This window comes from Canis lupus, chromosome 2, assembly GCF_011100685.1.
Source record: "Canis lupus familiaris isolate Mischka breed German Shepherd chromosome 2, alternate assembly UU_Cfam_GSD_1.0, whole genome shotgun sequence".
Taxonomy (NCBI): Eukaryota; Metazoa; Chordata; class Mammalia; order Carnivora; family Canidae; genus Canis; species Canis lupus.
Window position 1 is genome coordinate 58047094 of NC_049223.1, and position 27424 is coordinate 58074517.

At 49.5% G+C, this 27424-nt stretch overlaps 1 protein-coding gene across 1 annotated transcript; it reads right to left on the reverse strand.

Moving 5' to 3' along the window:
* Positions 1 to 2382: 2382 nt before the first annotated feature.
* ADGRG3 (adhesion G protein-coupled receptor G3) lies at positions 2383 to 26437 on the reverse strand. The gene is made up of 12 exons (XM_038530954.1): positions 26281 to 26437; positions 22514 to 22688; positions 15768 to 15903; positions 14149 to 14295; positions 13192 to 13326; positions 12602 to 12641; positions 12347 to 12447; positions 12100 to 12212; positions 9776 to 10056; positions 9489 to 9582; positions 8085 to 8368; positions 2383 to 5561 (listed from the first exon to the last, which is right to left on the reverse strand). Exons 1-12 carry the CDS (start codon positions 26339 to 26341, stop codon positions 5449 to 5451), a joined length of 1680 nt encoding a protein of 559 aa, XP_038386882.1. The 5' UTR covers positions 26342 to 26437; the 3' UTR covers positions 2383 to 5448.
* Positions 26438 to 27424: the final 987 nt, after the last annotated feature.

A 27424-nucleotide genomic window follows, 5' to 3' on the forward strand; every position in this document is an offset into this window, starting at 1 on the left:
GCCAATGTTATACGCCAGGACTTTTCCCCCCAGTGAAGCATTTACCAGGCCACCACTGCCTCTACCGCATGCATGGTCTGTGTGGCCCTCATCAAGACAGGTGGAAACCAGTGTGGGACCTGGTGTGTCCGCTTATCATGGTAGATAATACCCAACTACCTAAATGAGTCTTGGATTCTAGCCCAGGTTGGGCTTCTGATTTCATCTACGACTCACAAAACAGGGAAAACTCATCCAGAGCCCATGAAAATGGGCTGATTTCATCTACGACTCACAAAACAGGGAAAACTCATAGTGGCCCATGAAAATTAATTTTAATCTTTCAAATTCAGAAGAAAAAATGAATAGACTAATCACAAGTATATAATTATGAGTCCACCTGAATTATATTGGTCTTTGTACCAATGCAGTGAAAAAATATACTTTTACTTTTTTGTTATTGGAGGGAGGGGCCTTGAAAGTTGTAAAGCAGCCCTGTGGGGGAGTGGGGGGGTGGAACGTGTCGGCAGAAACACCATCCTGATAAGGTTGGACATTTGCTGCTCCTGGGGGAGACATAGCAATCACCTCAATTCTCAATAATAAATAATGATTTTAAATTCTGGTGGGAATATTACTCAGTCACGAGAAATAAAGCATGATGGATAAATAAAACCGAGGGAAAGGTCACGGGGCAGTGTGTCCTGCGATTACCTCTGGGGAAGTTGTTTGGGGTGATAGTGAGCAAGGAGCGGGGGAAAGGTAAACAGGTGGCATGTCAGACTGGTCTCACTTCTTTTGTGTATTTATTTATTCCCTTTTATCCCTATACCCAATTCCATTCTCTGACTGTCATAGACACCTATTCTGGGCCATTGTTTTTTTTCCAAAGTGAGCACCATTCTGCATGCTGTTGTTTTTAACTTGTGTACATATTGTGTTAATGCCTCCTCTGTTTCTTATATTTTCACTAAGAACTGTGTTTTCAGATCCATCCATATTGCAGTGTGTCCAAGATAGGGATCCACTCTATTCTCCCAGTGATGGGCCCCCCACCCCCTTTTCTACCAACTCCTTCTTTTCCACTACAGATAACGCCACACATATCATTGGCCGTGTCCCTTCTAGACCTGTAAGAGTGTTCTTCTGGGGCAAAAAAAAACAGGAGGAGGATTGCTAAATGAGCGGCAGCACCCTGTTTTCTCCAGGCCATGAAATGTATAATCTACCCAACTTCCACAATGCCTGAGCCTAGTACCCTCGCCCCTCCCCCAGCCAGCAGTTGACATTATCCAGCTTCCCATCCTACCCTTTGCCAGTTTCATACAGTGAGGTCCCACTGTCATCTTACCATGCAATGCTGTGATCACTGATGATTTTAAATGTGTCTTCATGGGCTAATTTGTTATGTTTAGATATTTCCTTCTCTAAAATGGCCTTTTAAAACCTCAGCCCATTTTTCTCTTTTAAGGAAGTATCCTTGTTTTGATCTGCAGGTTTCTAGATGTTGATCCCTGGTTTCAGGTATTGCAAACACCTTCCCCCGACCCTGTCCCATTCCCGCTAACATTGCCTGTGGTGCCTTCCATGGAACCAAAAACCTTAACTTTGATGTAACTAAACTTACCAGCTTTGGGTCTGTGCTTATGATTTTTTTTGTTTAAGAAGTCTTTCCTTGTCCTTAGCTCACAAATATGTTTAACTGCGTTAACTTTATCATTTTGCCATTCCATTGAGAAACTTTACTGTGTCTGGAGCCCATTTCTGGATGAGGAGTTAGGTAGGGATCATGTTTTATTTTGCTTCACATAATGAGCCAGTTTTCCAATATCATCATCAAACTATCTGTGCCTTATTGGTGATGCCACTATTGTTGTGCCTTAAGTCCCCTCAGTGTGTATAAGTCTACCACTCAGCCCTTTGTTCTGGTCCACTGGTCTTCATGCCTATCCCTGCTCAGACCCCATGTTGGATTTACCACTATGGCCTTGTAATATCTTTACATCTGCAGGTCTGTCTTTCATCAAGGTTGATGCTATTTGATGCTGATATGCCTCCATATGAGAGAGTACATTTTTGGGAAGTCTAAAAAAAATCATTTAAAACTTTTATTGGGGGCAGCCCAGGTGGCTCAGCAGTTTAGCCCAGGGCCTGATCCTGGAGTCCCAGGATTGAGTCCCACATCGGGCTCCCTGCGTGGGGCCTGCTTTCTCTTTCTGCCTGTGTCTCTGCCTCTCTCTCTCTCTCTCTCTCTCTGTGTCTCTCATGAATAAATAAATAAAATCTTAAAAAAAAATAAAACCTTTATTCGAACTGAATTGTATTCATAGGTTAATTTGTGAATTAACCTATGAATTTGTCTTTTGATCTTAAGTTATACATCGGGAGCACAGAGCCAGTAAGTCCTCTTATTTCCTGTACATTTATTATAACATAATGAAAAATACAAGGAGTAAAGAAGTTCAGAAACAACGAGACGTGGGGGCATGATGGGGGGCCCTTCTTGTGGCACACAGATGACCACTGCAACCTCAAGCTTCATAAGGCAATGGCCAGAGCTTTGCTCTGGCTCAGTCACTTTTCTGCAGGGCCAGGGGTCCAGACACCAGGCAGCCTTGCAGCCAGGCTTTCCCTGAAGTCTTCATCCATTCTGTGGGGTAGTTACTGCTATACTTTATGGGCTCAGTAGGTGAGGAACTGGCCCAATGCAAGTTGCAGAGGAAGAATGTGGTCCAGACGGGCTGACCTCAGAGTCCATGCTTTTTGTCATGGTGCTGCCAGCAGTAGATTGTTACTAGGTAGAGCGGTGACAGTGGAATCTCATCCATGTGCACTGGGTCTCTGCCATTTTTGCCAGAGCTCCACCTGACCTTAGCACGTGCTCAGCTGGGCACTCGGAGCCACTTTTACAGTAACCCCAGGTAAGGAGGGAGCACAGCCCCTCTGCCCCTGCCTCGCCCTGGGGTAGACAGTCAGTGGAAAAGGAACACGTCCTCACCATTAAACACAATACCACGTCTCCCTCTCCATCTGCATCAGGAACTCCAGCCATTTGGTGGCTGTAGTTTTGTTGCCCCCACATTCAACCGGGAAAGGTAGAGCCCAGTGTTTCCCTAGAGACTTGGGGATCAGGGCTGAGGCAATAATTCTGGAACCCAGGAAATGCTCTAGGAGGAAGCATGGGCAGCCCAGAGAAGCCCAGCTCTGTGTCAGCCTCGCTTACAGAGTAGCTTTGGGCACGTTGCTGGACGTCTCTGGGCTTCTATGTTCTCCTCCTACGTGGGGTCAGTCCACTTAGCAGGGCTGTAGAAGGAATCTGGAAGGGAGCTTTAACCCTTCGGACCCTCCCATGTCACATACAGGCCTCAAAGGCTTGTGCATCACACAAAGATTCCACCTCATCTTCCTTTAAGCCACAGGGGTTTCTAATTCCTGCTGTGTCAGTACCAGCCTCTTTCCTTTTTGTCACCTCAGTTAATGCTCTCGGGTCAAGGCAAGAACTCAATGATCCCTATTTTATGGATGGGGACACTGAGGCTCAGAGAGGTAAGGTGACATGCTCAGCATCACACAGCCCTAAGTAGCCCTAAGTAGCAGAGCCAGGATTTGAACCCAGGCCTGTCAGACACGGAAGCGGCTATGGAGCACACAGGTTTGTGTTCAGAAACTCTGAGACTGGGCAGCCCCGGTGGCTCAGCGGTTTCGCACCTGCTTTCAGCCCAGGGCGTGATCCTGAAGACCCAGGATTGAGTCCCACATCGGGCTCCCTGTGTGGAGCCTTCTTTTCCCTCTGCCTGTGTCTCTGCCTCTCTCTCACTCTCTCTCAATCTCTCTCTCTCTCTCTCTCTCTCTGTGTCTCTCATGAATAAATAAATAAAATATTTTTAAAAAAAGAAACTCTGAGACTTTGGGGTAAGGAAACCCACCCCTCCAGCGTGAGAAATAGATGCCCATAAAAGTAAGTCCCCAAACCCACCAAGCTTGTCCACAAAAACTGATATAATGTGGCTCGACTGTTGCAATTGTCCACACCCTAGAATTTCTCTTCCAGGAACACAAGGACTTGCATAAAGCAAGGGCCCCTGCCTTCCTGTCTTTCATCTGTTTGCTGGGTGGGAGGAGGGAGGAGGGAGAAGAGAGGGCATGGGGGGGTGTGGGGGATGGTCTGAGAGTAGTGGCTTCTCACTGCTAGCAGGTGCTTCACCTCAGCAAAGCACACTGGCAAGAACAGGGGTGAGTAGGGAAGGTGAGAGGGCCCCAGTGGTTAGGAACTTATGGCTAGAGTTGGGGTATGATGCGTGTGGTGGGGCTGGCCAGGGGACTGCTGTCTTTCTGTCCCCCCCATTCTTTTTTTCTTTCTTTGCGTTGGTTTACCTATTAATTCTCCCTCTCTGTCTCACTCACTCTCTCTCTCTCTCTGTCTCTCTCTCTCTCTTATCTCTGCCTCTTCTGTTTCCTACTGAGGAAACCATCGCAATATTGCAAAACAGAGGCCCGGTCGCTGGAGGTGACACATACCCAAGCTGGGCATCTGAGACACTCCCCTGGCTCAGAATCCTGTCGGGCTGATGTCAAACTCACACATCCATCTATTTAGCCGACAGATATTTATTCAGGGCCTGAACCGCGTCAGGCTCAGCCTGGGCTGAAAACTGGTGAGTGAGGCCGATGATCTGTTGATTAGAGCTCAGATTCTGGGGGGGCGGGGGGGGGGGGAACCTGCCCTGTCTCTGCTCAACCCAGCCTGCTGCCCCCCTGCTCTGCCCCTGAGCCCATGAGTGTGCAGAGCCCTGGACCATCTGCCCTCCACCCCATGGTGACAGGACACATCTGGCAGTCAGAGTGGGGAGAGGGCCTGCTTGTGGCATCACACCCGCTACTGAATAAATGGCATTCCCTGAAATTCAGTGTCCACAGATAGCTGGAGGGCTGGCGCCTCCTGAACAGTGGGAGCCCATCCATGAAGACAGGCCCAAAGGTCTCGTCTGCAGCTGCCCCAGTGCCTAAGGGGATGAAGACAGGCAGCCAGAGGTGGGGTTGTGGGAGGGTAGAGGCAAGAGGAGGGGAGGGGAGAGGCTAGGCTCCTTCAGGGGGCTGTGTGAGCAACAGATTCCCCTATTACCGAGCGAGATCAGGAAGGGGCCAATGCCAGAGATAAGCTGCTTTGCTATGAAGGTAGGAGGTAGGGATGGGGGGCATCGCTCTCTGCTACCAGGGGTCTTAGAGTTGTAAGTTATAGACTCCTGCAATCCTGGATTTGTGGACTCTAAGACCCACAGAAGTATCTAGATGGAACCTTTGGGGCTAGGTGGGTCCAACCTGGTCCCCATCTCCTCCCACCCCAGCCCCATCATACAAACATGGAAACTGAAGCCCAGAGGGAACAGGGAGCAGCCTGAGGTCACACAGGGAGTCAGAGCTGAGTCCAGAAGGTAGCGCCAGCTCCCAGCCTGACCATACGGAGGTCTCCTATTCGTGCGACGTGGTGTGGACCTGGTCGACTCGGGCAGTGCCAGAAGAAGAGGACATGGTACCACGGCTTGGAAAGTAGAGCGTGGCAAACCAGCAGAAGATGAAGACACCTGTCAGGAAGGAGAGGGCCTTGATGAGCCTGGGGTTGGACTGCCAGGGGCACTGGGCAGCCTGGCTGGTGGCTCCCAGATGACAAATAGCTCCATTGCAAAAGTTCAAGAACTTATGGAAAAACCGGGTGAAAATAAAACTCACACCTGGAAAAGAACCAAATAGAAATCTTGGAAATGAAAAACGGAGGCCTTGATATCTCATATGCAGACATCTATCACAGCAAGGAAAGAGCAGGGGCGCCCAGGTGGCTCTGTGGTTGAGCATCTGCCTTCCGCTCAGGTTGTGATCCCAGGGTTCTGGGATCGAGTCCTGCATTGGGCTCCCTGCTGGAGCCTGCTTCTCCCTCTGCCTGTGTCTCTGCCTCTCTCTATGTCTCTCATGAATGAATGAATGAATGAATGAATAAATAAATAAATAAATAAATAAATAAATAAATAAATAAAATCTTAAAAAAACAATAAAAGAAAGGAAAGAGCAGAATAAAGGCGTTTTCAGGCAGCCAGCACTGCCACGGCTCTCCCTGCCACTCAGGGTTATGACAGAAGGCCTGGCAGCAGGAAGAACAGGAAGGTGGGAGGTGTGAAAATTCTAGTAAGTACAGAAATTGATCAAAAAGTCAAAACTCAGTGGGGGCTTAAAAGGAATTTAAAACTACAACTTGAAACAACCGTAAAACTATTGAGAAGCGCTCAAGGGCAACTTAAGTATATGATGGACTGTTTTTTTTTTTTTAAGATTTTATTTATTTATTCATGAGAGACACACACACACACACACACAGAGGGAGAGAGAGAGAGAGAGAGAGAGAGAGAGAGGCAGGGACACAGGGAGAGGGAGAAGCAGGCTCCATGCAGGGAGCCCTACGTGGGACTCAATCCCGGGTCTCCAGGATCACGCCCTGAGCTGAAGGCAGGTGCTAAACCAGCTGAGCCACCGGGGCTGCCCTATGATGGACTGTTGGGGGGCACCTGGGTGGCTCAGTTGGTGAAGCATCTGCCTTCGGCTCAGGTCCTGATCCCAGGGTCCTGGGATCGAGCCCCACATTGGGCTCCCTGCTCAGCGGGGAAGTCTGCTTCTCCCTCTGCCTCTCTCCCCTGCTCATGTGAGCACTCTTTCTCTCTCATTCTCTCTCTCTCAAATAAATAAAATAAAATCTTTAAAAAAAATAAAAAATAAGGGTCGTTGCATTTTGGAAGAGAGAGCTGTATGGAGGCACTCACACTGAGTCGGGATAACTCAGCCGAGTGTTCAGGCTTAACTATTAAGGGTGGCCTCTGGAAGAACAATGGTACAATCTAGTTTCAAGGTGTGTCCCTCTCCAACCCTGGGATGTTCCAGATGTGGACTAATGATTCTCCCCTGGGGAGTATCTCTGTTATTCCTAACACAGTTGATGATACTGAAGGCCTACGGGGTCCCCTACAAGCATTAGCTTGGTTACTCATCATAAAATCTGGTGAGAAAAATACCAACACTGTCCTAGCTTGAAAGATGATTAGGGGGTCCGAGGGCCTTGCTGAGGTGGTAAGTGGAACCAGGGCTCTGGTCTGGGTCTGTCTGTCCCCAGGGCTGCCAAACCATGATGCCACACGTTCTCATGAGGCTCTGGGAGCCAGCCCTTTGTGAGTGCAAGACTTTGAGTCAGAGCACACCTCATCGCTTCCTTCCCAAAGGCTTCTCTTAGGCTGGGATGCTTCTTAAAGTGGCATGCATGATACAGTGTGAGGAGTGAAGAGGAAGGGGGAGCTGTCACTATACCTGGGCACCTGCCCTCTTGTGGAAATATCAGAGGAAGGACACTGCGGGGGAGGGGGCAGATGACAGGCTGCCCTCATCATCTGGCCATGATGTCACATGATCCTGCCTCCCTGGTCACAGCTGGTTGCACAGAGATGGACACCTGGCCCAAGATGGCCTGATTCGATCCTGGACTCTCCTTTTTTTTTTTTTTTTTAGATTTTATTTATTTGTTCACGAGAGACAGAGGCAGAGGGAGAAGCAGGCTCCCTGCAGGGAGGCGAGGCTGATGTGGGATTTGGTCCCAGGACCCTGGGATAATCAGGGATCAGCCCTGAGTTAAAGGTAGATGGTTATCTACTGAGCCACCCAGACATCCCTGGACTTTCCTAAGAACAGGGACCAGACTGAATCAGGCCACCCTCCCTAGATAGGGAAGGTCACATCGGATGGCAGAAGCCACTTGGCAGTGTGGGTAGGAAGGGGCCCACAGAGAGAAGGAAGGAGTTTTCACAGAGAGAAGGTGAGTTACCACACGCAGCTCCAGAGAAAGAAAGTATCTGCTGTGGTTTAGATGGCTTTTCCTGACCCTGGTACCAGTTCTAAGAGGTCGGCCAGCCTTCCCGCCTTGGGGACCTTGGGATAGCCCTGGATATTTGAAGTCGGTATCCTTGATTTGAGCCAGCCTGAGTGGAATCCTGTTTTTTGTCCCCTCCCTATCCTCCCGAAACCCCCCCTTGCCAATGAGGAAACCCATCACCTCCCCAGCCCAGGAGCCTCACCTTGCAGGGAGTTGAACAGGGCAAAGACATAGATGGTGGACAGGCCCAGGGGCGTGAGGATGGCCAGCCACCAGGTCACACCCACGAGGCTTGAGAGGCCCAGCACAGTGAGGACGCCCTTCCAGTTCAGCCCCTGCTCCCTGCCCACTGTGGCACTTGGCAGAGTGAAGATCTTCCAGGCCACCAGGCCCAGGACCACAGCGCTGAAGAGGAAGGTGACAAGGAAGTAGCCATGGACAGTGATGTAGAGGGCAGAGAGAGCCGTCTTCTCATGGAACCAGCACCTGGAGGAGGTAGGTGGCCACTGGGACTGGAGAAGTGCCCCTGCCCAGCAAGCCCCAGGCAATCTCCTCTAACTGATATTCTCTGACCAAAAAGACACCTCCCCACCACTGCCACCCACCAGTCCTCCATTCTCTTGGGAAGGGGCTGTCAGGAGGCTCCAGTCTGCCATCTCTTCAGACCAGCGAGTGCAAAGAGGCCAATTTAGCCCCAAAGACACGTTTTGTTTACCCCACATTATGTTGTAAAACATTGAATTAATGACCACCCTTTCAAAAGCGGGAGCTTTGGCATCAGCATCTGGATTTCTGCCTTTCTTGTAAAACCATCCACCTGGCAGCTCTGTGGATGTCCTCCTGAGGGACAGTAGATGGGTATGTGACTGCTGGTTTACTGCAGTCCCCACCTGAGCCACCGCGTGCACATATGTTACCTCCCCAGCCCGTGGCCCCTGAGTGTGAGGCTCTGGGGACAGGACGGAGACCCCACCAGCCCCTTTTAGCACAGAGCCACGGGCCTGGGGCTGGCACACTGGGGGAGGCTCAGCTCAGCCCCACGTTTCCTGCACTGCAAGGTGAAAGGCCCAGAAGAGCACATCCATCACCCCCCCCCCCATTGTACAGATGAGGAGACTGAGGCCCTGGGAGGGGCTGAGCTAGCCCACACGGCAATTCAGAGGCAGAACCTCACTAGAACTAGGGCTGCCGCTAACGTTGGGCAGGTTGTGTCCTACGCAAGGGCATCTGGCTGAAGGGACGCGTGGAACTGAAATCCAGCACCCCCTCCACTTACCAGGCTGAGCCTGCATGGCAGGTTGGTAGAATGGGGGCGGATACCTTTTAAAATTTACCCAAAGGTGCCATATGGGCTGGTGATGGCCCAGGCTAGAGCAAGGCATCCTGCCTCAGCTCACTCTTCCCCTTCTCAGAACCCCTGTCTCCTTGCACTTTCTCCTTCCAGTCCTCAGTTTACCCCTCCAGACCATGAGCTACCTGGAAGATCCTTTGCCTTGACTTCCTCAGTCTCTCTTTCCAGGATTCCCTGTAATCCCCACATCCCGTTGGCCCAGATCTGTGCAGCCAGGGACCTGATGTCACCCCTGCTCCCACAGCCACCACTCACAGTTGCAGTGTGGTACCATTCATCTTGTCGTAGATGGCATAGCGGCCATAGCTGTTGGCACTCCCGGTGCCAATGACGATTAGGGCGGGCAGGCCTGTGCATAATGGCAGGAGGTATGGCATTGCTGGGGCTCCCTTGGCGTGCCCTCCCCCCAAATCCCCTCTGCTGCCCACCCCACAAGCCCTGAGTCTGACTGAGAGAGGGAGCCACCGCTCTGCACTAGGCAGTTCTCACTCCAGTCCGTCCCTGGGCCAGCCATGCTTTCTGCCCATCCACGCTGCACCTACCCCAGCCCACGAGGCTCAGCTTCAGGAAGTAGTGCCCAAAGTAGGTGTTGAAGACCTTGATGACCACCAGGTAGAGGTGGAAGGCTTCTAGGCCCATCCAGGTGAAGGTGCAGAGTAGGAAGTAGTGGAAGATGGCCCCTTGGATCCAGCAGACGGTATCCAAGGGCACACGGTCACGCTCCACGTTGATGAAGAAGGCAAGATTCAGGAGAAACAAGCTGATGCTCAAGGCCACGTGGATCTTGGGAGCATCTTCTGACTTGAACCTCTGCCGGTAGAACCTGGGGTGAGAAGGGCCAATGAGAGGTGGTGGGAGGCCAGGCCGCGGCTTCTCTTGGGGAGGATCTGCACCCTAGCCTCCCTACCCCACCTCTCTGGTCCACCCCTGCCCGCAGCCAGAGTGAGAGTGCCATCAGGTTCAGGCTCAGGAACTCTCTCCTGGGCACTTGGGGGGGGGTGGTGGTCGACGTCCTGCTGGCCTCGCCCCTCGACTCCATGCTCTAGCCAAACCATACACCCCGCAAGTCCCTGAATGCATTCTGCTTTTCTGCCCTCTGCTCTCAGTGCCTTCTCCTACTCTGCCGTCAAAACTTCCCCGGGCCTTTCCTTCTAAGGAAGCTGTCTCTGAATGCTACTTCTCCCAGACTGACTTGGAGGTTTCTTGCGGCGCACCATAGCCCCCTCCCATTCTCTCCCCTAGGGCAGGAGGGGGCCCTGTGTGCATTGGTTGAGTGAGAGGATAGACCTGCACCGATGCAGGAGGCTAGGATGTAGTGGGTGAGGCCCAGAGAGGGACGGGGACTCGCTCCCTCTCTGCAGAGATCCCACTCTGCATTCCTGGCATATCAGATCCTGAGGGCTCTCACTGGAGGGATGGGAGCCCAGGGTTCCCAGACAGAAATGTGAGGGATCATGTCCACCTAACCTGAGATTCCCGGGCCCACCCTCGACAGCCCGGGATGATTCCTCCTGGCGCTCCAAGCCCGGCTCACAAGGTCCAGCAGAGCAGCTGGCCGGCAAGTCATGCTCAGCTTGCTGGAGGTGGGGGCTGTGTTCCAGGCCCGGGTTTGGTTGGGGGCAGAAATGACACTGCTCACACTCATAGTTAAGTCTGAGTGGAGGGGTGAGGCAAATGGGGGCTACAGCCCACAGCTGAAAGGTGACAGAGGCAAAGAGACACATGGAGAAGGGTAGTGAGTGGGCCCCAGACTGGGTTGGGAGACCCCAGGGCTGCTCCAATTCAGTCATGGGTCAGAAGGCTGGGGTACAGGGTGGGGTGGGATGTGGGGCTGCTCCGCAGGCTCCTTCAAGTTGACAGTTCCTAGGGGATCCTCAGCCCTGGCCTGGACCCAGAGAGCCTGAGCACAGGCCACAGTGATCTCTGCCTGTCCTGCACCCACTCCTCCACCTGCAAACAGCCTAGGTCTCCCTGAGGACACCCTTTCCGGCTCTCAGCCCTGAAGTTTGGGTGAGGTTGACCCTTTGTGAGCTCAAACCCGAAGCAGGCACATGACCTGGCCTGGCTGATCAGTGTAATTCATCCCTTGACCACAGTAACCTGTCCAGTCATGGGTGCATGGTCCATGTTGGACCAGCAAAACTCAGCTCTCATATACATGGGATAAAATTGCATAGAACCACACACACACACACACACACACACACACACACACACACACACACACAGATGCATGTAAAGAATTGTGGAAGTTGTATTCTAGCTACTAGCACTGTACCAATGTCAAGTTCCTGGTTTTGATGTGATACTACAGTTATATAAAATGTTATCACTGGGAAAAGCTGGATAAAGGAACCAGGGAACTCCATGCAGTATTTTTGTGACTTCCTGTTAGTCTATAATTATTTCAAAATAAAATGTCAAAGAAAAAAGACTTCAATGCTGGAACTTCATATAGAAAATCTGTTGCCTAGACAGCTGAGAAGCTGTGATGCAAGTCCGGGACTCGCCAAGACCCCTGAGTGTGCCGAAGCTGCTTGACGCAGCTGACAAAGGAGGAAGCAGCTGGGAGAAGCAGAGGGAGGGCAAGTCCTGGAGACATCTTGTGAGCCCCTGGACCCAACCATGCCTAAAGTGGGTCCATTATATGAACCACATAGTCCCCATTTTAAGTGAATTTAGTTTCTGCCACTTCTGACTGAAATAGCTCTGACACTTTTCAACCCCCAACCCCATTTTATAGATGAGGAAAATAAGGTTTGGAGACGATATCAGTGTAAATAATGCTGCACAAGCAGGGTGCTTTCTAGCCTGCTCTGCTTGGGGACAAGAAGGAGATGTGGGGTGGGGGTGGGGAGTCACCCACCTTAGGGCAGCGTAGAGGATGACAGTGGAGGCCAGGAAGATCATAGAGGCTCCACAGCCAGCCCGGGAAATGCGAACGAGGGCTTGCACGGTGGCCTGGTCCAAGATCGGCCTCTGTGGGTGACCCCCCCGAACCGGGACCCCATCAGTTGGAGGCCAGGCCCCACACATCCCAAAGGCCTTGGCCCCTGCCAGGAAATTTTGTTGCCTCCAGAGCTGCTGGGATCAGGGAGGGGGTGGGCTGTTACCAGCAGCAAAGCAAAGAAGGTCAGATGGTTACAGCGGCAGATGGTCCTCTTGGCTCTGAGCTCCGTGGAGCAGCCCGTGGAAGACCAGTGTCCTGTCGACCCTGGAGCGGAAGGGAGGGGAACATGAGACAGTATATGGGAATATGGGGAAGTGGAAGAGACCGGAGAGGAGGGGAACAGAGAGGAAGGAAGGGAGGGGAGGGGCCCCACCAGCAGAGCTCTGCCCCCCAAAGGAGCCCACCCCTCCCTACCTACCTTTAGTCACATCCCAGAATACACAGCTGAGGGCCATGTTCTGAAACCAGAGAAGAGTCAGGGTGGAGGCAAGGGGAGCTTGGGAAAGGGGAGCAGAGAGTGCGGGGAGGAGAAGGGAGAGGACAGCATGCCCCCCACCCTGTCCTGAGTGTGCATTGGGTAGAAAGCAAGGCTCACCCCATAGGCCACACAGGAACATGAAATGCACCATTTGGTGAACCATGGATCCATGTGTGAGACATGCGGACATGGTGTGGGGCTGTGGGTGGGAGGGTTGCCTGTCTATGTACTCATGCCTTTAGGAGAGTGTGTAAGTGGGCAGATGTGCAATTCCGTGTGGGTGCTCATGGGTTTGCCAGGTCCTGTGTGCACTTCTGTAAGCGTGAGTGGCAGGGTGTCTGGGGTCAAGTGGATATTTATGCACAGGTGGCATGTGTCCCTGGGCACAACTGTGTGTATAGTCTTAATGGCTTCTTCTGGGTGGATGTGGAAGGATGGGAGGTGCAGAGTCCTTCACATGTCTGCCCATATGCTTGTGGGTGACCACCCGCCTGTCTGCCCCTCAGTAGCTGCCAGGCCTGGGGGCTCACAGTGGGTAGGTGCTGGTGGGAGAAGGTGATCTCCAAAGGCTCAACCAGCGGGCCAACAGGTATATGGCCCAAACTCAAGCCCACCAGGCGATTGTTCAACACGTGGCTGCTGTCCTCCGGGCTGAGCTGGGCCCCCTGTGGAGAGAGATGCAAAGATGGGCTTCAGAAGGGGGTGTCCCAACCCACGCTGTTGGGGTTCTTGGGAACCTCTAGGACCTATGGCCCTTGCCTGGAGAGTAAAGTCTGTGGCTAGGGGAGCAGGGGGCGAAGGGGTCATGGGCAATGGTCTTCCAGCCACTCCCTGTAGTCTCCTGCCTGGGCTGAATCACAGTGGGCCCTACCCTCTGGCCAACTGGTCACAAAGCCATGCACCCAACAGCTCTCTGCCCTCTTAGCTGGAAGAGTGCAGGGCTAGAAGAAAGATGAGTCCAAAATGGAGGGCAGTGGATGCCTGTGGTGGGTGAGCACCTGCTCACACCACACTCATGGTGCACTCTACATACACAAGTGGATCACACACCTCTGAGGATGCATGCCTGGTGCACATTTGCAAGAACAGGGGTACGCTTGCTTGTGTGGACACATCACACAGGAACACACATGATTGCATGTGCAGCAGGAGTATGAAAGAATATGCATGTTCGTACATGCACAAGGCGCACAAGAGGACCTGAACGCTTGGGATACACATACAAGTCCAAGGACACTGGTGTGTGGGATCCAAAAGTCTGAGTGTATGTGACCAGTGTGAGTCTGCAGCACACAGACTCCCGAGACAGAAGTCTGGGACGACCTCGGGCTGATTTAGAAATGCTCTCCCGGAGGCTCATCACCTCCTCCATCCCCACTGGGACCCACAGCGAAGACTCCAGAGAAGGCAGGCTAGAGCACAGGTCCCTGGTGAACCAAACATGGACCTGCTGAGCTGCCTTAAGCCTCCACCAGGCCTCTTCTCACCTTGAAGAGATTCCCCGGACCGATGTCCAGGATGGTGATGGCCAGCCAGACTTCCGACCTGTTGCCCTGCAGGGATTCAAAGAGGCTCCTGGGCAGCCGGACTCTGTCGGGATGATCATGCTCATCCTCTGTCATCTGCCTTGGAACCTGTAACCACAGACCCCGGAGCTCCCATCTTTACCCCAGGGTTCCAAACCTCAGCACAGCCCTCAACACAGTGTTCTTGCCATTCCCCCACTTGGGAAGGGAAACTGAGGCACTGGGTAGAGAGGCATCACTCTGAGAAGCAGGACACCTTGGGGCATGCTGCAGGCTTGGCTCTGTCCAGGCTGTGAACCCTTGGACAAGCCACAGCCCTCATGGAATGCTCAGTCTTCCTGCTATGGAGAATGGGGCTAAACGGTGCCTGTGCGACCGCCCGTCAGGGTCAGGCTCAAAGTGGGCTGTTGAAGTTCAGTTTGCAAGTACAAGGGAGGGTTGGCTGTGGTGCACATTAGGCCAGCATCCTGCCAGCCCCTGTGCTTACACCGGGCTTTAGGGTCACGTGTCTGGCTTCTGACCTGGGAATAACTGGAAAGAATAAAGCCTGCAGGAAGAGAGACAGTGAGAGCAGAGGCAGAAAATACAAAAGCTTCATGCGGAATGTGATTCCTGCCCAACAACTTCTGTAAAAAGCAAACAATGGTTAAAAGAGTAAAATAAATTTCATGGGTGATGTGTTCATTCTTGACCTCACTGGTTCACTGGGGCTGCAGCCTGGTCCCACCAAGTCCTGCCTCAAGGGCCTCCTATGGGTGCTGGAACAGTAGGAGCTAAGGGTTTGACGCGAGGGACCCAACTTTCTCCTTCCCAGTCTGGACCCCTCTCAAAGGACACGGGGGTGTTCTCTGGGGCCAGCAGGTGACACATGCCGAGGGCTCAGCCGCTTGGGTCACATCAATAAAGGTCTTATCTTTCATGTCCCCTCTTCCAGACAGACCTAGAAGTACCAACTTGCCTGCTACCTGAGCTTCTACCCTCAGCTTCACTCCTTAACAGAGGCTGTACCCTCCCTGCCCCCAGCACTCCTTATCTTGTTTGTTCTCCCCCATAACCTTGAAAGTGGGCAAAACTGTCACCATTTTACAGATGGAGCAACAAAAACTCAGAAAATTTCAGTCATGCACCCAACATCACATTGGCTGGTAAAGGGCAGAGCTGGGATTTGAATCAAGACCCGCATAAATCTAGAGTCTGCCTATTTGGCCCTTTGCTGTATGGTGAAGTGTGCCTTGAGCTGTGGAGCTGTGTTCCCTGGGAGGAAGAGCAGGAGGGAACCTCAGACCGTGGAGAAGCCGTAGAGCTCATCTCAGAGATGACAGCTCTGGGGCCCAGAGAGGGGAAGGGATTTCCTGGAAGACACCTAGTGGGGGGATGGGGAGTCCAGGACTGGAACCCAGATACCCGGACTCTCAATTTGGTGACCTTCTAAGTTATAACAGTCTCATATCCTGGGTCATCTGTCACCAGGATCCACCCATCCAAGCAACACGCTAGCACCCATTAGCTAAGTGACAGAGTGCTATCAAATAGAGGGAAATGGAGCTTGAACTAGCCAACAGAGATAGGGAACGCTTCACCTGGGAAGGCGTCAGAGAGAAGAGCAGGTCTTCTGAGATGTTGGTGTTGACATTCTGGACAGCAGCCTTCAAAAAAGACATATTCACTATGCCCGACTGACTCTCCACCAGATGGTCCTCAAATTTCAGCCAGTACCTGCAAAGGGCCAGGGGTCAGGGGGCAGGTAGGGTCTTGCAGGCTATGTCACCGCCTCACCCGGCCCCCAGCCTGGATGTCAGGAGAAGAGATGTCATGAGCAGCTACCATCAGGCTCTTGGGTTAGGAGGTGTGACCCAGAATATTAAAGGAAGGACCCTGGAATCACTGCAAGAGAAGAAGGGTGTTGTGGGAGCAAGCTGGGCTTGTTCTGAGGGATTCCTGCCAGTGGTCCTTCTGAGTAGTTTATATGTTTATCTTTTTTTGTAACAAAATATATATAACACAAAGTTTAGCATTTTAGCCATTTTAAACTACCCAATGCAGTGGCATTAAATACATTCACAATGTTGTGTGACCACCACCACCATCTAGTTCCAGGACATTCTCATCACCCCAGAAGGAAACCCAATACCCATGAAGCAGTCATCCTTCCTCTTTTCTCCCAGGCCCTGGAAAACACTAATCTATGAATTTGCCTATTCTAGAAGTTTCATATAAATGGAATTATATAGCATCTGGTCTTTATGTCTGGCTTCTTGCACTTTTCACATTCTCAGGATTCATCTATATTGCATAAGCATGTGTGAGTATTCCATTCCTTGTTATGGGTGAATAATATGCTATTGTGTGACTAGACCACATTTTGTGGATACATTTATCCACAGATGGACATTTGGGTCCTTTCCACTTTCTGGCTATTGTGAACAGGGCTGCTTGTACTCAAGTCCAAGGTTTTGCTTGAAGACTTGTTTGGAATCCCTTGGGGTATATACTTAGGAGTGGAATTGCTGGGTCATATGGTCATTCTATGTTTAACTTCTCAAGGAGTTGTTGAACTGCTCTCCACAGCAGCTGTACCAATTGACATTTTCACCACTGATGTTTGAGGGGGCTGATTGCTCCACATCCATGCCAATGCTTGACGTTTTTCATTTTGTCTTTTTTGTTTGTTTTTTAAATTTTTTTATTCATGAGAGACACAGAGAGAGAGAGAGAGAGAGGCAGAGACACAGGCAGAGAGAGAAGCAGGCTCCATGCAGGGAGCCCGACGTGGGACTCGATCCCGGGACTCCAGGATCACGCCCTGGGCTGAAGGCGGCGCTAAACCGCTGAGCCACCCGGGCTGCCCCATTTTGTCTTGTTTTGTTTGCAGTTGTAGCCATCCTAGTGTGAAGTGATATCTCATTGTGGTTTTGATTTGCATTTCCCTAATGACTAATGATGTTGAGTGTCTTTTCATGTACTGATTGGTCTTTACATCTTCTTTATACATTTCTCTAAGTATCTCAAGCTGCAGGGTGATAATTGTGCGGCAGGAGTGCCAACTCACACTTATTGAGTGCTAACTGCATATTGGGAATTTGCCCTTTGAAGGCTGAACTGAACAGCAAATGACTTATGGGAACTGAACTGGTGTTGGAAGGAATAAGCTATGGAGGGCTTGGCAGGGAGACAAAAGGGAGACTTGTATTTTCATATCACTTTTGAACAGTTGCAGCTACCAACAGAAGAAACTCAGAGAAACCACAGAAAAAACATTGTACAATGTAAAGAGTAAACCATGCAAATATGTGCAAATGTGCTCAGGTTGGGCAGGCAGTTAGAACACCAGCCAATCAGAAACAGCCAGATGAGATCGTCAAAATCCATTGATTGAGCTACACAAAGTCTAGCTTTTATTTACCTTTTAAAAATCTAAACAAAGAAGTATTGTGACTTTCATTGTTACCAAATAAGATAGTGAATTATAATTGTATATATATATATATATATATACACATTTAATTGTATTTCTCTCTATATATAGATACATATATATGTATCTATATATGTATCTATGCATTTAAAAATTCTTTGGCCTCACAAAACAACACAATTCACTTTCTTGAGGGAAGATTTGCTGATCTGGTTCTCAGAGCACTTTAAAAAATAATTTTAGGGATCCCTGGGTGGCGCAGCGGTTTGGCGCCTGCCTTTGGCCCAGGGCGCGATCCTGGAGACCCGGGATCGAATCCCACGTCGGGCTCCCGGTGCATGGGGCCTGCTTCTCCCTCTGGCTGTGTCTCTGCCTCTCTCTCTCTCTCTCTCTCTGTGAGACTATCATAAATGAATAAAAATTAAAAAAAATAAAATAAAAAATAATTTTAGTTGTGAAATGTAACACAGCCAAAAAGTCTAAGGCATAGATGTAAAGTTGAATTTTCTTTTTTTTTAAAAGACTTTTTAAAAAAATATTTATTTATTCATGAGAGACACAGAGAGAGAGAGGCAGAGACACAGGCAGAGGGAGAAGCAGGCTCCATGCAGGGAGCCCGATGCGGGACTCGATCCCAGGTTCCCAGGATCACACCCTGGACTGAAGGCAACGCTAAACCGCTGAGCCACTGGGGCTGTCCTGCCCTAAAGCTGAATTTTCAATGACAAAGTTGACACCCATTTCAACATCATCTTCTTTGTCTGATATTAACATAACTATTCAGATATCCTTGGTTCATGTTTGCATGATAAGTGTTTTCCACACCGTCCCTTTTTAAAAAAATTGTAAGTGGTGTGAGGTTCAATAACTCGCCTTCTACCCAGGAGGGGATAACTTGATGTACTCCAGACCTCTGAAATCTCAGAAAATTCCCTGTGGTGATAGGCCCCTGAACTCTTGTGGAGTTTATTTCCTATTGTCTAGTTCACATTTGTTTTCCTAAGGCATCTTAACTACTTGCTACTCTCTGCTCATCAGATCAAATCAACATGTTGTTGCCAATATAATGGACGAGAGTGATGCTCGGTAGTGTCAAGATTAATAAGGTCTCTGTGAACTAAATGATGACAGAGATTATGAGAATTGACAGAGCCCTGAGGAAACTGTGGCAGTATACTGTTGGCCCTGCCAGGTAAAAGTAAAAGCCCTTGAAAATTGGTATAGAGAACAATGTATAAGCCATGCAGCATAACAATTGCTAGGAGTTGTGTTAATTTGTTCGAGGAAACATATTCTTCTGCAACAGCAGCTACAATTGGACTCACCACCTGATTAAGTGTTTGATAGTCCACAGGTATTCTCCACCACCCACCTGACTTCTGGTGAGTTAAATGGAGTTAAGGTAGGCATCACCACCCCTGCAACTCTCAAATCTTCCATGGCGGCATTAAGCCCTACAGTTCTCCCTAGGGATGTACTTTGGTTTCTAGTTTACTATCTTGGTAAGGAGAAGACCATCCAGGAGTTCCCATTTAGCTCATCAATGGAATGCCCTCCCAAAGGCAATTCTATGGAGAAAGCATTCTTTTCACCAAATGGTGCCGAAACAATTAGACATCCAAATGGAAAAATTAACAGTAATAATAATAATATAGTTAGACATTTACCTCATGCTGTGTATAAAAAATTAACTCCAAATGTAACCTAATAATAAGAGCTAAAACCATATACACTTGGGCAGCTCGGGTGGCTCAGCGGTTTAGCGCTGCCTTCAGCCTGGGTGTGATCCTGGAGACCCAGGATCAAGTCCCATGTCGGGCTCCTTGGGTGGAGCCTGCTTCTCCCTCTGCCTGTGTCTCTGCCTGTCTCTGTGTCTCTCATGAATAAATAAATAAAATCTTAAAAATAAATAAAACCACATACACGTATAGAAGAAAACTTAGAAAATTTGTAGCTGGATGAACATTTCTTTGATACGATATCAAACACAAACACATATTTAAATGTGGCTTCCTCAAAATTGTTATTGATCTCCAAACGATGTCATTAAGAAAACAAAGAAATAAGACACACACTGAGAGAAAATATTTGCAAATCATACATCTGATAAAGGACTTGCATTCAGAAAGAATTCTTAAATGTCAGTAACGAGAGGACAAAACCCAATTTAAAAAAAGAGGGAAATATTTGAGTGGTCATTTCACCAAATAAAAGATACAAATGGCTAAGCAGCATGTGAAAAGTTGCTCAACATCACTGGTCATTTGTGAAACACAAACTAAAACCATAGCGAAACATCACTGACACTCATCTGTGGCTATAACCAGAAAGACTGACAATGTTGCAAAAATGTAATAGGACTAAGCTGTACCTTTTTAGATTATATTTTAAACTAAAATATGCGGATGGGAAAGCAAATTATACACTTTAAGGAACTGTTGGGCGTTTATTTATTTATTTATTTATTTATTTATTTATTTATTTTATAAAGCTAAGCATATCGGATATACCAGCAATTCTGTTCCTAGGTATTTACCCCAAAGAAATGAAAACATATGTCTACAAAGATTTGAATTTAAATTTTCACGGCAACATTATTCACAATCAACAAACTAGAAACAATCCAAATTTCCATCAATTGATGAATAAAGAAACAAATGTAGTATGTCTACATGATGGAATATTAATCAGTAATAAAAAACCCAAACTATTGGTACATGCTAACATATGAATATAATTGAAAAACATGGTAAGGGAAGGAAACAAGACTCAAGAGATAGTATGTTGTATGATTCCCTTATAGAAAATACCCAGAGAAAGCAAATCTGTGAAGTAGATAGCAGATCAGTGGTTGACTGCGGCTGGGTATGTGAGGAGGGATTACTTGCAAATGAGCATGAGGGTGCTTTGGAGTCTGATATAAGTGTTTTTAAAGTGATTGTCATAATAGTTGCATGCCCTGCATAATACACAATAAATTATTCAGCTGTACTCTAATGATGTATAGATTGGATGATACATACATTGTACCTTCATAAAGCTTTCAAAATTAATAAAAAGAAATGATATACCACTATAACCTTTCCAGAATGGTGAAAATTAAAACAAATGGTGATACCAAGTGTCTCAAGGATGTGGGGTAACTTGGACTCCCACATGTTGCCAGTGGGAGTGTAAACTGATGCAGCTGCCACAGAAAACTTGGCAATGTTTACTAAAATTCATCGTATGTCTACCTTTGACATCAATTCCATTTCTAGGCATTTACCCAAGAGAAGTGAATGCATATGTTCATGAAAAAACATGTATGGAAATATTCATGGCAGCTTTATTCGTAATAGCCCCTGTTAGAGATGAAATGTTTGTACCCTCCCTGCAAATTCATATGCTGAAATGGGTGGATGACCAGACCTACCTCATGGGGTTGTGAAGACAAAGAAGGTAACTTGGTTAAGTGATAGACTTGGGAACAGAATCCACATCTTCTGACCCCAGAGCCCCTGATTTTTCCAAAATGCTTTTCCCCACCATAAGGCAGCACTAAAAGGAGCTCCCAGAACAGCTTCCCAGAATTAAGAAGCTGCTGAAGGCAACTTCTGGAGGGGACGGCAGTGTTTTTAGGCCACTGAAATTAGGTAGGTCAATCAGATTGCTATCCTAACGCTGAGCCTGAGGACACAGACTTTTCTTTTTTTTTTTAACAAACATGTATTGAGTGCCAAATTTTTTTTTAAAGATTTTATCCATTTATTCACAAGAGACATAGAGAGAGAGAGAGGCAGAGACACAGGCAGAGGGAGAAGCAGGCTCCATGTGGGGAGCCCGATGTGGGACCTGATCTCAGGACTCCAGGATCACGCCTTGGACCGAAGGCAGGCACTAAACTGCTGAGCCACCCAGGGATCCCCAACTGAGTGCCAAATTTGAACTTGTTTTGAGTATCTTAGAATTATGGCCAGCCTTGACTGGAGTGGATGGGAGGGGAGAGAGGCAAAAATATTTTTGAAGCTGATTCTTAGAGATGTATTCTACACCCCTTCTTCTCCCTCAACCCAATGTCTCTTAAATTTTTGGCCTCTTGGTTTTATTGATTCTACATCATCTAAATTTCTAATCCATCCTTCCTTTCCTGGTTCACAGTGCTAATTGGTGGTGGTGGTAGTGGTTCAGCCTTGACTCCTACGCAGACCACTCTAGTAGCATCTTACCTGGTCATGCCTCCTCCTGCATCACCATCCTTAAGTCCTTCCCTGAAACCTGAGCAATCTTTCTAAAATGCAAAATTGGCCATGCTCTTCTTCTACTTAAAATACATCCTTGCTCTGCCCCCTTCCATGCTGGTATAGCTTACACGACTCTTCACACTTTGGTTCCTGCTTTTATTTCTAATCTATCTCCTACCCAACCCATCTCCCCATTGTTGCCCCCATCCCCAGGACTTCACCCTTTCACATTTCAGAGCACTGTCGTTATCCCCCAATACTCACTGAAGTTCTGATGCCCTATTCTCTAACATTGTTTGGATCTAACTAGAAAACTCCTATGTAGTCTTTAAAGTCTTTTCGTGGGTTGCTTCCTCTGTGAAGCCTTGATCAGCGTCCCTCCTTTGAGCTAACCTGGCACTTTGTCCACCCTCTTGAGTGATTGCATTCTAGAATCATCATTTGGGCCCGTGTCTGACCCTCCACAGTGGTAGGACAGGGACTGATTGATCTCAGCTTCTCCTGATGAGAAAGATGTCAGTGAATGGACCAGAGGGAATGTGGATATCAAACAACAGGATGGAAAGGTGAGATGAGAGCAGTATTTTCAGGAGCTGGGAGCAGCTGAGAGCTCTGTCCCTTATACCAGCCTCCCTGCCACCCTCAAAGGAACCCCAGATTCCTGCCCTAGCTCAGAGGACCCTCTTACCTTTGCAAGTTTTCCAGGTCACAGTCTTCAGTGTTTGACTGCGTGCACTTCGAAAAGCACTTAGCAGTATTCCCCAGGTGGAAAGATTCATACCGGCCCTTATTGATGAGCCCCAGGCAGACATTTCTCGGTTGCTCAGGTTCTTTCCTCAGTTCCTTCTTAGAATTTTCCATACCTGAAGGGAGGATGCAGAAGGTATGAGTGGGCTGGGTGGGGAGGCAGCAAGGGCAGGGGGTTGGGGGGTAAGATGCTCAGGCTTCAGGGTCTGGTGATGTGGCCTGGAATTCCAGCTCCATCCATAGGTGCACTTGAGCTGGACTCACTCTCACTGGGCCTCGGTTTCCAAGGCAAAAGGAGATATGACCCCCTTATTTCATAGGCTCAGTAGGATACTTTGGGGAAAATATATACAAAGAGCTTGGCACATGGTTCTGTAGATTAAAGGATTCATATTTTAGACCTATTATCCTTTGCTGTCTCCTTCAGGGAGTCTGCTAGGCTTTCCACAGTTGTTCCATATCAGACATTCCAGACCCCTTGCAACTGTGGCCTCATGGTATAATCCTTGGGCATATTCTGTCTCAGTTTGCCTCATTCTCCCACATTCTCATTATAACCCTCACAGGCTACCTTCTGGGGTAGAGGAGAACACAGCAAACTGAGGGCTCCTGGAGCATAGTGACTGAGGAAGATCACCAGCTAGTTGGAGACAGTACCAGGACAACAAACCAGACTGGGGCTTCCCATTCAGTTCCCCATCAGTTCACCGGTGCAGGATGGAATGGAAGCTTTGAGTCACTATTACCTGTGTGACCTCAGGCAAGTTACTTAGGCTCTATGATGCTCCATCTTCTCATCAGTCAAATGGGACTAATAATACCTTCCTTGGGAGTTTGGAGAAAGATTGGAGACCACAGACATAAAGGATATAGCTCATAGTAAGTGTTCAAAGAGCCAGTATCATTTACTCCGGGAGGGGAGAATCTCATAGTAAAACTATTTACGTATTTGTGTATTCACATTGGATGTATGCGTATATCCACATAGTTACCTATCTCTCAACAAAATTCCTACATGCACAGTTTTTTTAAAAACCATACACAAGGACGTAAAATGAAAAGTAAAAGTCCCTGCAGCTCCCAGCTCACACTCCAGAGTTCGCCACCAGTAGCAGCTCACTGCACAACTTTGTGGAACTTATTGATATATAGGCAGGTATTTTGATGTAAATCATTTGAAAATTTACATGAACCTGATCACTTAGCAAGATATCTTGAAGAGCTTTTCACATTAGCACATACTGATCTCTCTCCTCGATACGCTTGCACACTACACCCCTAGGTGTGTGTTGTAATGCTTTTTCAATTGGTCCTCTGTTGGTGGACTTTTAGGACCATCACTCTTTTATTTTCCTATTTTGAGCAACACTGCTTATGTCAGCTTGTGTTAAGAAATCATACAAAACATTACTATCCTAAGAATTTCTGGATCAAAATGTATGAGTTTTAAAGAGGGTAGATGAAGGGACGCCTGGGTGGTTCAGTCAGTTGAGCATCTTACTCTTGGTTTTGGCTCAGCTCATGATCTCAGGGTCATGAGATCAAGCCCCACATCGAGCCTTAAATTGCATGGGGCTCCATGCTCAGCAGGGAGTCTGCTTGAGATGGTTTCTCTCTACCTCTCTCCCCATGTGCGCATGCTCTCTCTCTCAAATAAATCTTTTTTTAAATAAGATATTCAGGGGATCCCTGGGTGGCGCAGCGGTTTGGCGCCTGCCTTTGGCCCAGGGCGCGATCCTGGAGACCCGGGATCGAATCCCACGTCAGGCTCCCGGTGCATGGAGCCTGCTTCTCCCTCTGCCTATGTCTCTGCCTCTCTCTCTCTCTGTGTGACTATCATAAATAAATAAAAATTAAAAAAAATAAAAATAAAAAATAAATAAAAAAGATATTCATGACACTGTTTAATGGAAAGAAGTAAATGCTGGATAAGCATGTATATAATATAATCCATGTTTGCTTTTTAAATGAAGGAGAAAGAAGGAGAGAAAAGAGGGAAGAAGATGGAAAGAAAAAAGAGAGAGGAGGGGATGGCTGGGGAGGTCCTATTCTCTGGATAACCCTAGTGCTCTGTGTGCCCAAGGGGTTACAAGTGGGTGCTGGGTGCAGGTGGCACCCTGACCGGTGTTAGCAGAGCCTCCCTCCCAGTCAGCCGTGAAATTTTGGTGCAGTCCTTTATGTGAAGCTTTTGGAAGGTACAGAAAAGATGATTAAATATCTTTTTTGTGATTATTTTTTGAAGACATTGAAAGCATTTAGCCCAGAGAGAGTCTGACCCGGGCCTGGGTGGGACGGTGTCAGTCCCCACCTGAAGACCTGCACTACCCTCCCCTATCCTGCTCTGCCCCCAAAGCTAACCTTCAGGGAGCCCCTCCATCTAGGTTGGAGTGGGGAGTGGGCTGGAAGTTGGTCCCTGCGCCTCCCTACGGCTCACCGCCAAGGGCCTGCTTCTCTGTGCCCTAGCCACCGCCTCCTCAGCACAGGGCCTGGCACAGCATGGAAGTCCCCATCAGTGTGGACTGAGTGAATGAATCAACAGATGAATGGTGAGTGACCCATAAATGTCCACAAAAGAAGGAGACTTACTTCCATGTGTACGACTCTCAAGGCTCCTCGCACTATTCAAATGGTTGGCGCTTTGCCCCAGCTGGAGCAGCCGCATTACCATAGGGTAAACTCGGTCACTAGGGGGGGATCCCTGAATCCCAACCAGTGTAGTTATGGCTTTTGTGAAGGGCCCAGCATCCCTGGGATGCCTGCTGAGACCAGCGGTGGCCCCTCGGTCATCGAGGTCATGATCTGCCAAGGCTTGCCTGACGGCCTGCTCTGCCATTACCCTCTTTTATGAGCCAAGGACTGAATTTTGCACTTTGCTGAATCTCTCAACATTTGAAGAGAAGATTCTTTGAAGCCCAAAGAGGTTGGTCCAGGCGCCCAAAGCAGCATAGCCCCCTGCTGGGCAGGCACAATCAGGGGGCGGGGGTGGGAGGCTCATGGAATCCAGAGCAAACCAGAAGGAGCACCCAGGGCACTGACATGGGAGCACTCCCACTGCCTGAGGGGGCCACAGGGCTCAAGGAGGGGGAGTGAGAGCTGGCCAGGTGGGCCAGGGGTGGGCTCAGCTTTCCCAGGAGAAATGACAGCCAAGGGCAAGGCCAGGAGTCCTCGTATTGCTCTGGAGAACCATCAGAGCAAGGCTGTGTGCAAGGCTGACCATGGGGGTGGGAGTGGGGGCTCGGGAAACTGGGGGCTGGGAGGCCATTGCTGGGGCAAGGAGAGGGGAGCTAGTGGGGAGGGTTCAGGGTGGAGGGAGCCAGACAAAGGGGAGAGGAAGGACAGTACAAGCCCCAACTGGGCTCAGCCTCCAGAGCATCCTGACCCCCTTCCCCAGACTCTCGGAGGCCACCTGGATAAGAGTGTGTCCAGGGCCCACTGTGTCCCAGAGCCAGGTCTGTCAGGCAGCCACAGCCCAGAGCAGGGGAGTGGGGGAGCTCTGTGGGAAGCACCAGATACCTGAGACCCAGGGCTGATCCGAGTTTATCAGGATGACAGCTAACTCAGAGGACAGGGTGAGAGAAGGTACAGAGGCCATTGAGGTGGACTCCTTGGATGGATATGCTCTAGACACCCCCACCCATACCCCCGTCCCCACCTCTGCCCTTGGGTCTCCCAAGCTCAGGAGAAGAGGACGAGGAACCAGCTGCTCACCTGAGGCCCGGAGCAGGAGGAGCGAGAGAAGCAGGACCCCCAGAGTCCTGGGTGTCACCATCCTTGGCCAGTCTTGCCCTCACTGGCCAGAGTTCTGCGTCTGTGTGTCCTTCTGGTCCCAGGCTCTGTGGTGTGGCCTGCCCCCACCCCCTTCCCCCCCCCTCCTGTGCAGCGTCAAGCTTCCTGTGGCCTCTTTCTTGGCCTTCCTGCTCTGCCACCAGCCACCATCAGCTGGGTTGTGAAAGGTGAGTGTGGGGAACTGGGCTGTGCTCCTGCCTTACCCTACCCTGTGACAGCCTGCAGAGGGGGCTGCTGAGCCCACCCAGGGATGCTGCTGGGAGCTGTGAAGTTGGGGTCCAACAGCCACAGAGGCCTCCACACCCACGCAGACCCCTGGGGAATGGCAACGAACACAGGCTTTGGAGTCAGACACACCTAGCTCAGACCCTCCTCTCAGAAGCTGGGGGCCTCTCTGATCCTCCATTTCTTCCTCTGTAAAGCAGATACAGCAATAGGGCTGCCAGGCAGGGCCGTGTTGGGGTTTGAGGAGATCCGTACCATGCCAGGCACAATCCTGGCTAGAGGGATGCGGATAGCTCATGCTCCTTCACTTATACCTATGGTTTGAACAAGAGTCGGATCAAGGCCAAGTCTGTTGGGACCATCGGAAGAGAGAAGGCTCAGCTGTGTAGGCCCCAGCCTTCCCCGACCAGGCTAGATAATGGGAGAGGCAGGATGGGGTGTGCAGGAGCATGGGCTTTGGGGTTGGTCAGGCCTGGGCTGACATCTGCCCTGGCCTTCATGGCTGGGTGAGCTTGGGTGAGCTGTCTGCTGCTCTGAGCCTCCCAGACATGCAAAGAACTTATTCTGTGTATGTAGAATTGTCTAGACCACTGGGTGTGGCCATGGCCATTATCTTTTTATGATGGTCAGTACTGTGCAATTACTGTCATATCATCCAACCAGTCACCGGTGGCCCAGACAGGAAGTGAGAGCAGCAGACACACATGGGGAGTGCCACGAGGGAAGGGGAGGGGCTGACCACTCAGGCCCCAGATCTGGTGGCTCTGTGGATAAGGCCAGGGCCTTTGGCATGGTCCCATGGTCACTGCAAGATCAAGGGTAGGAACACCCTGCCAAGAAG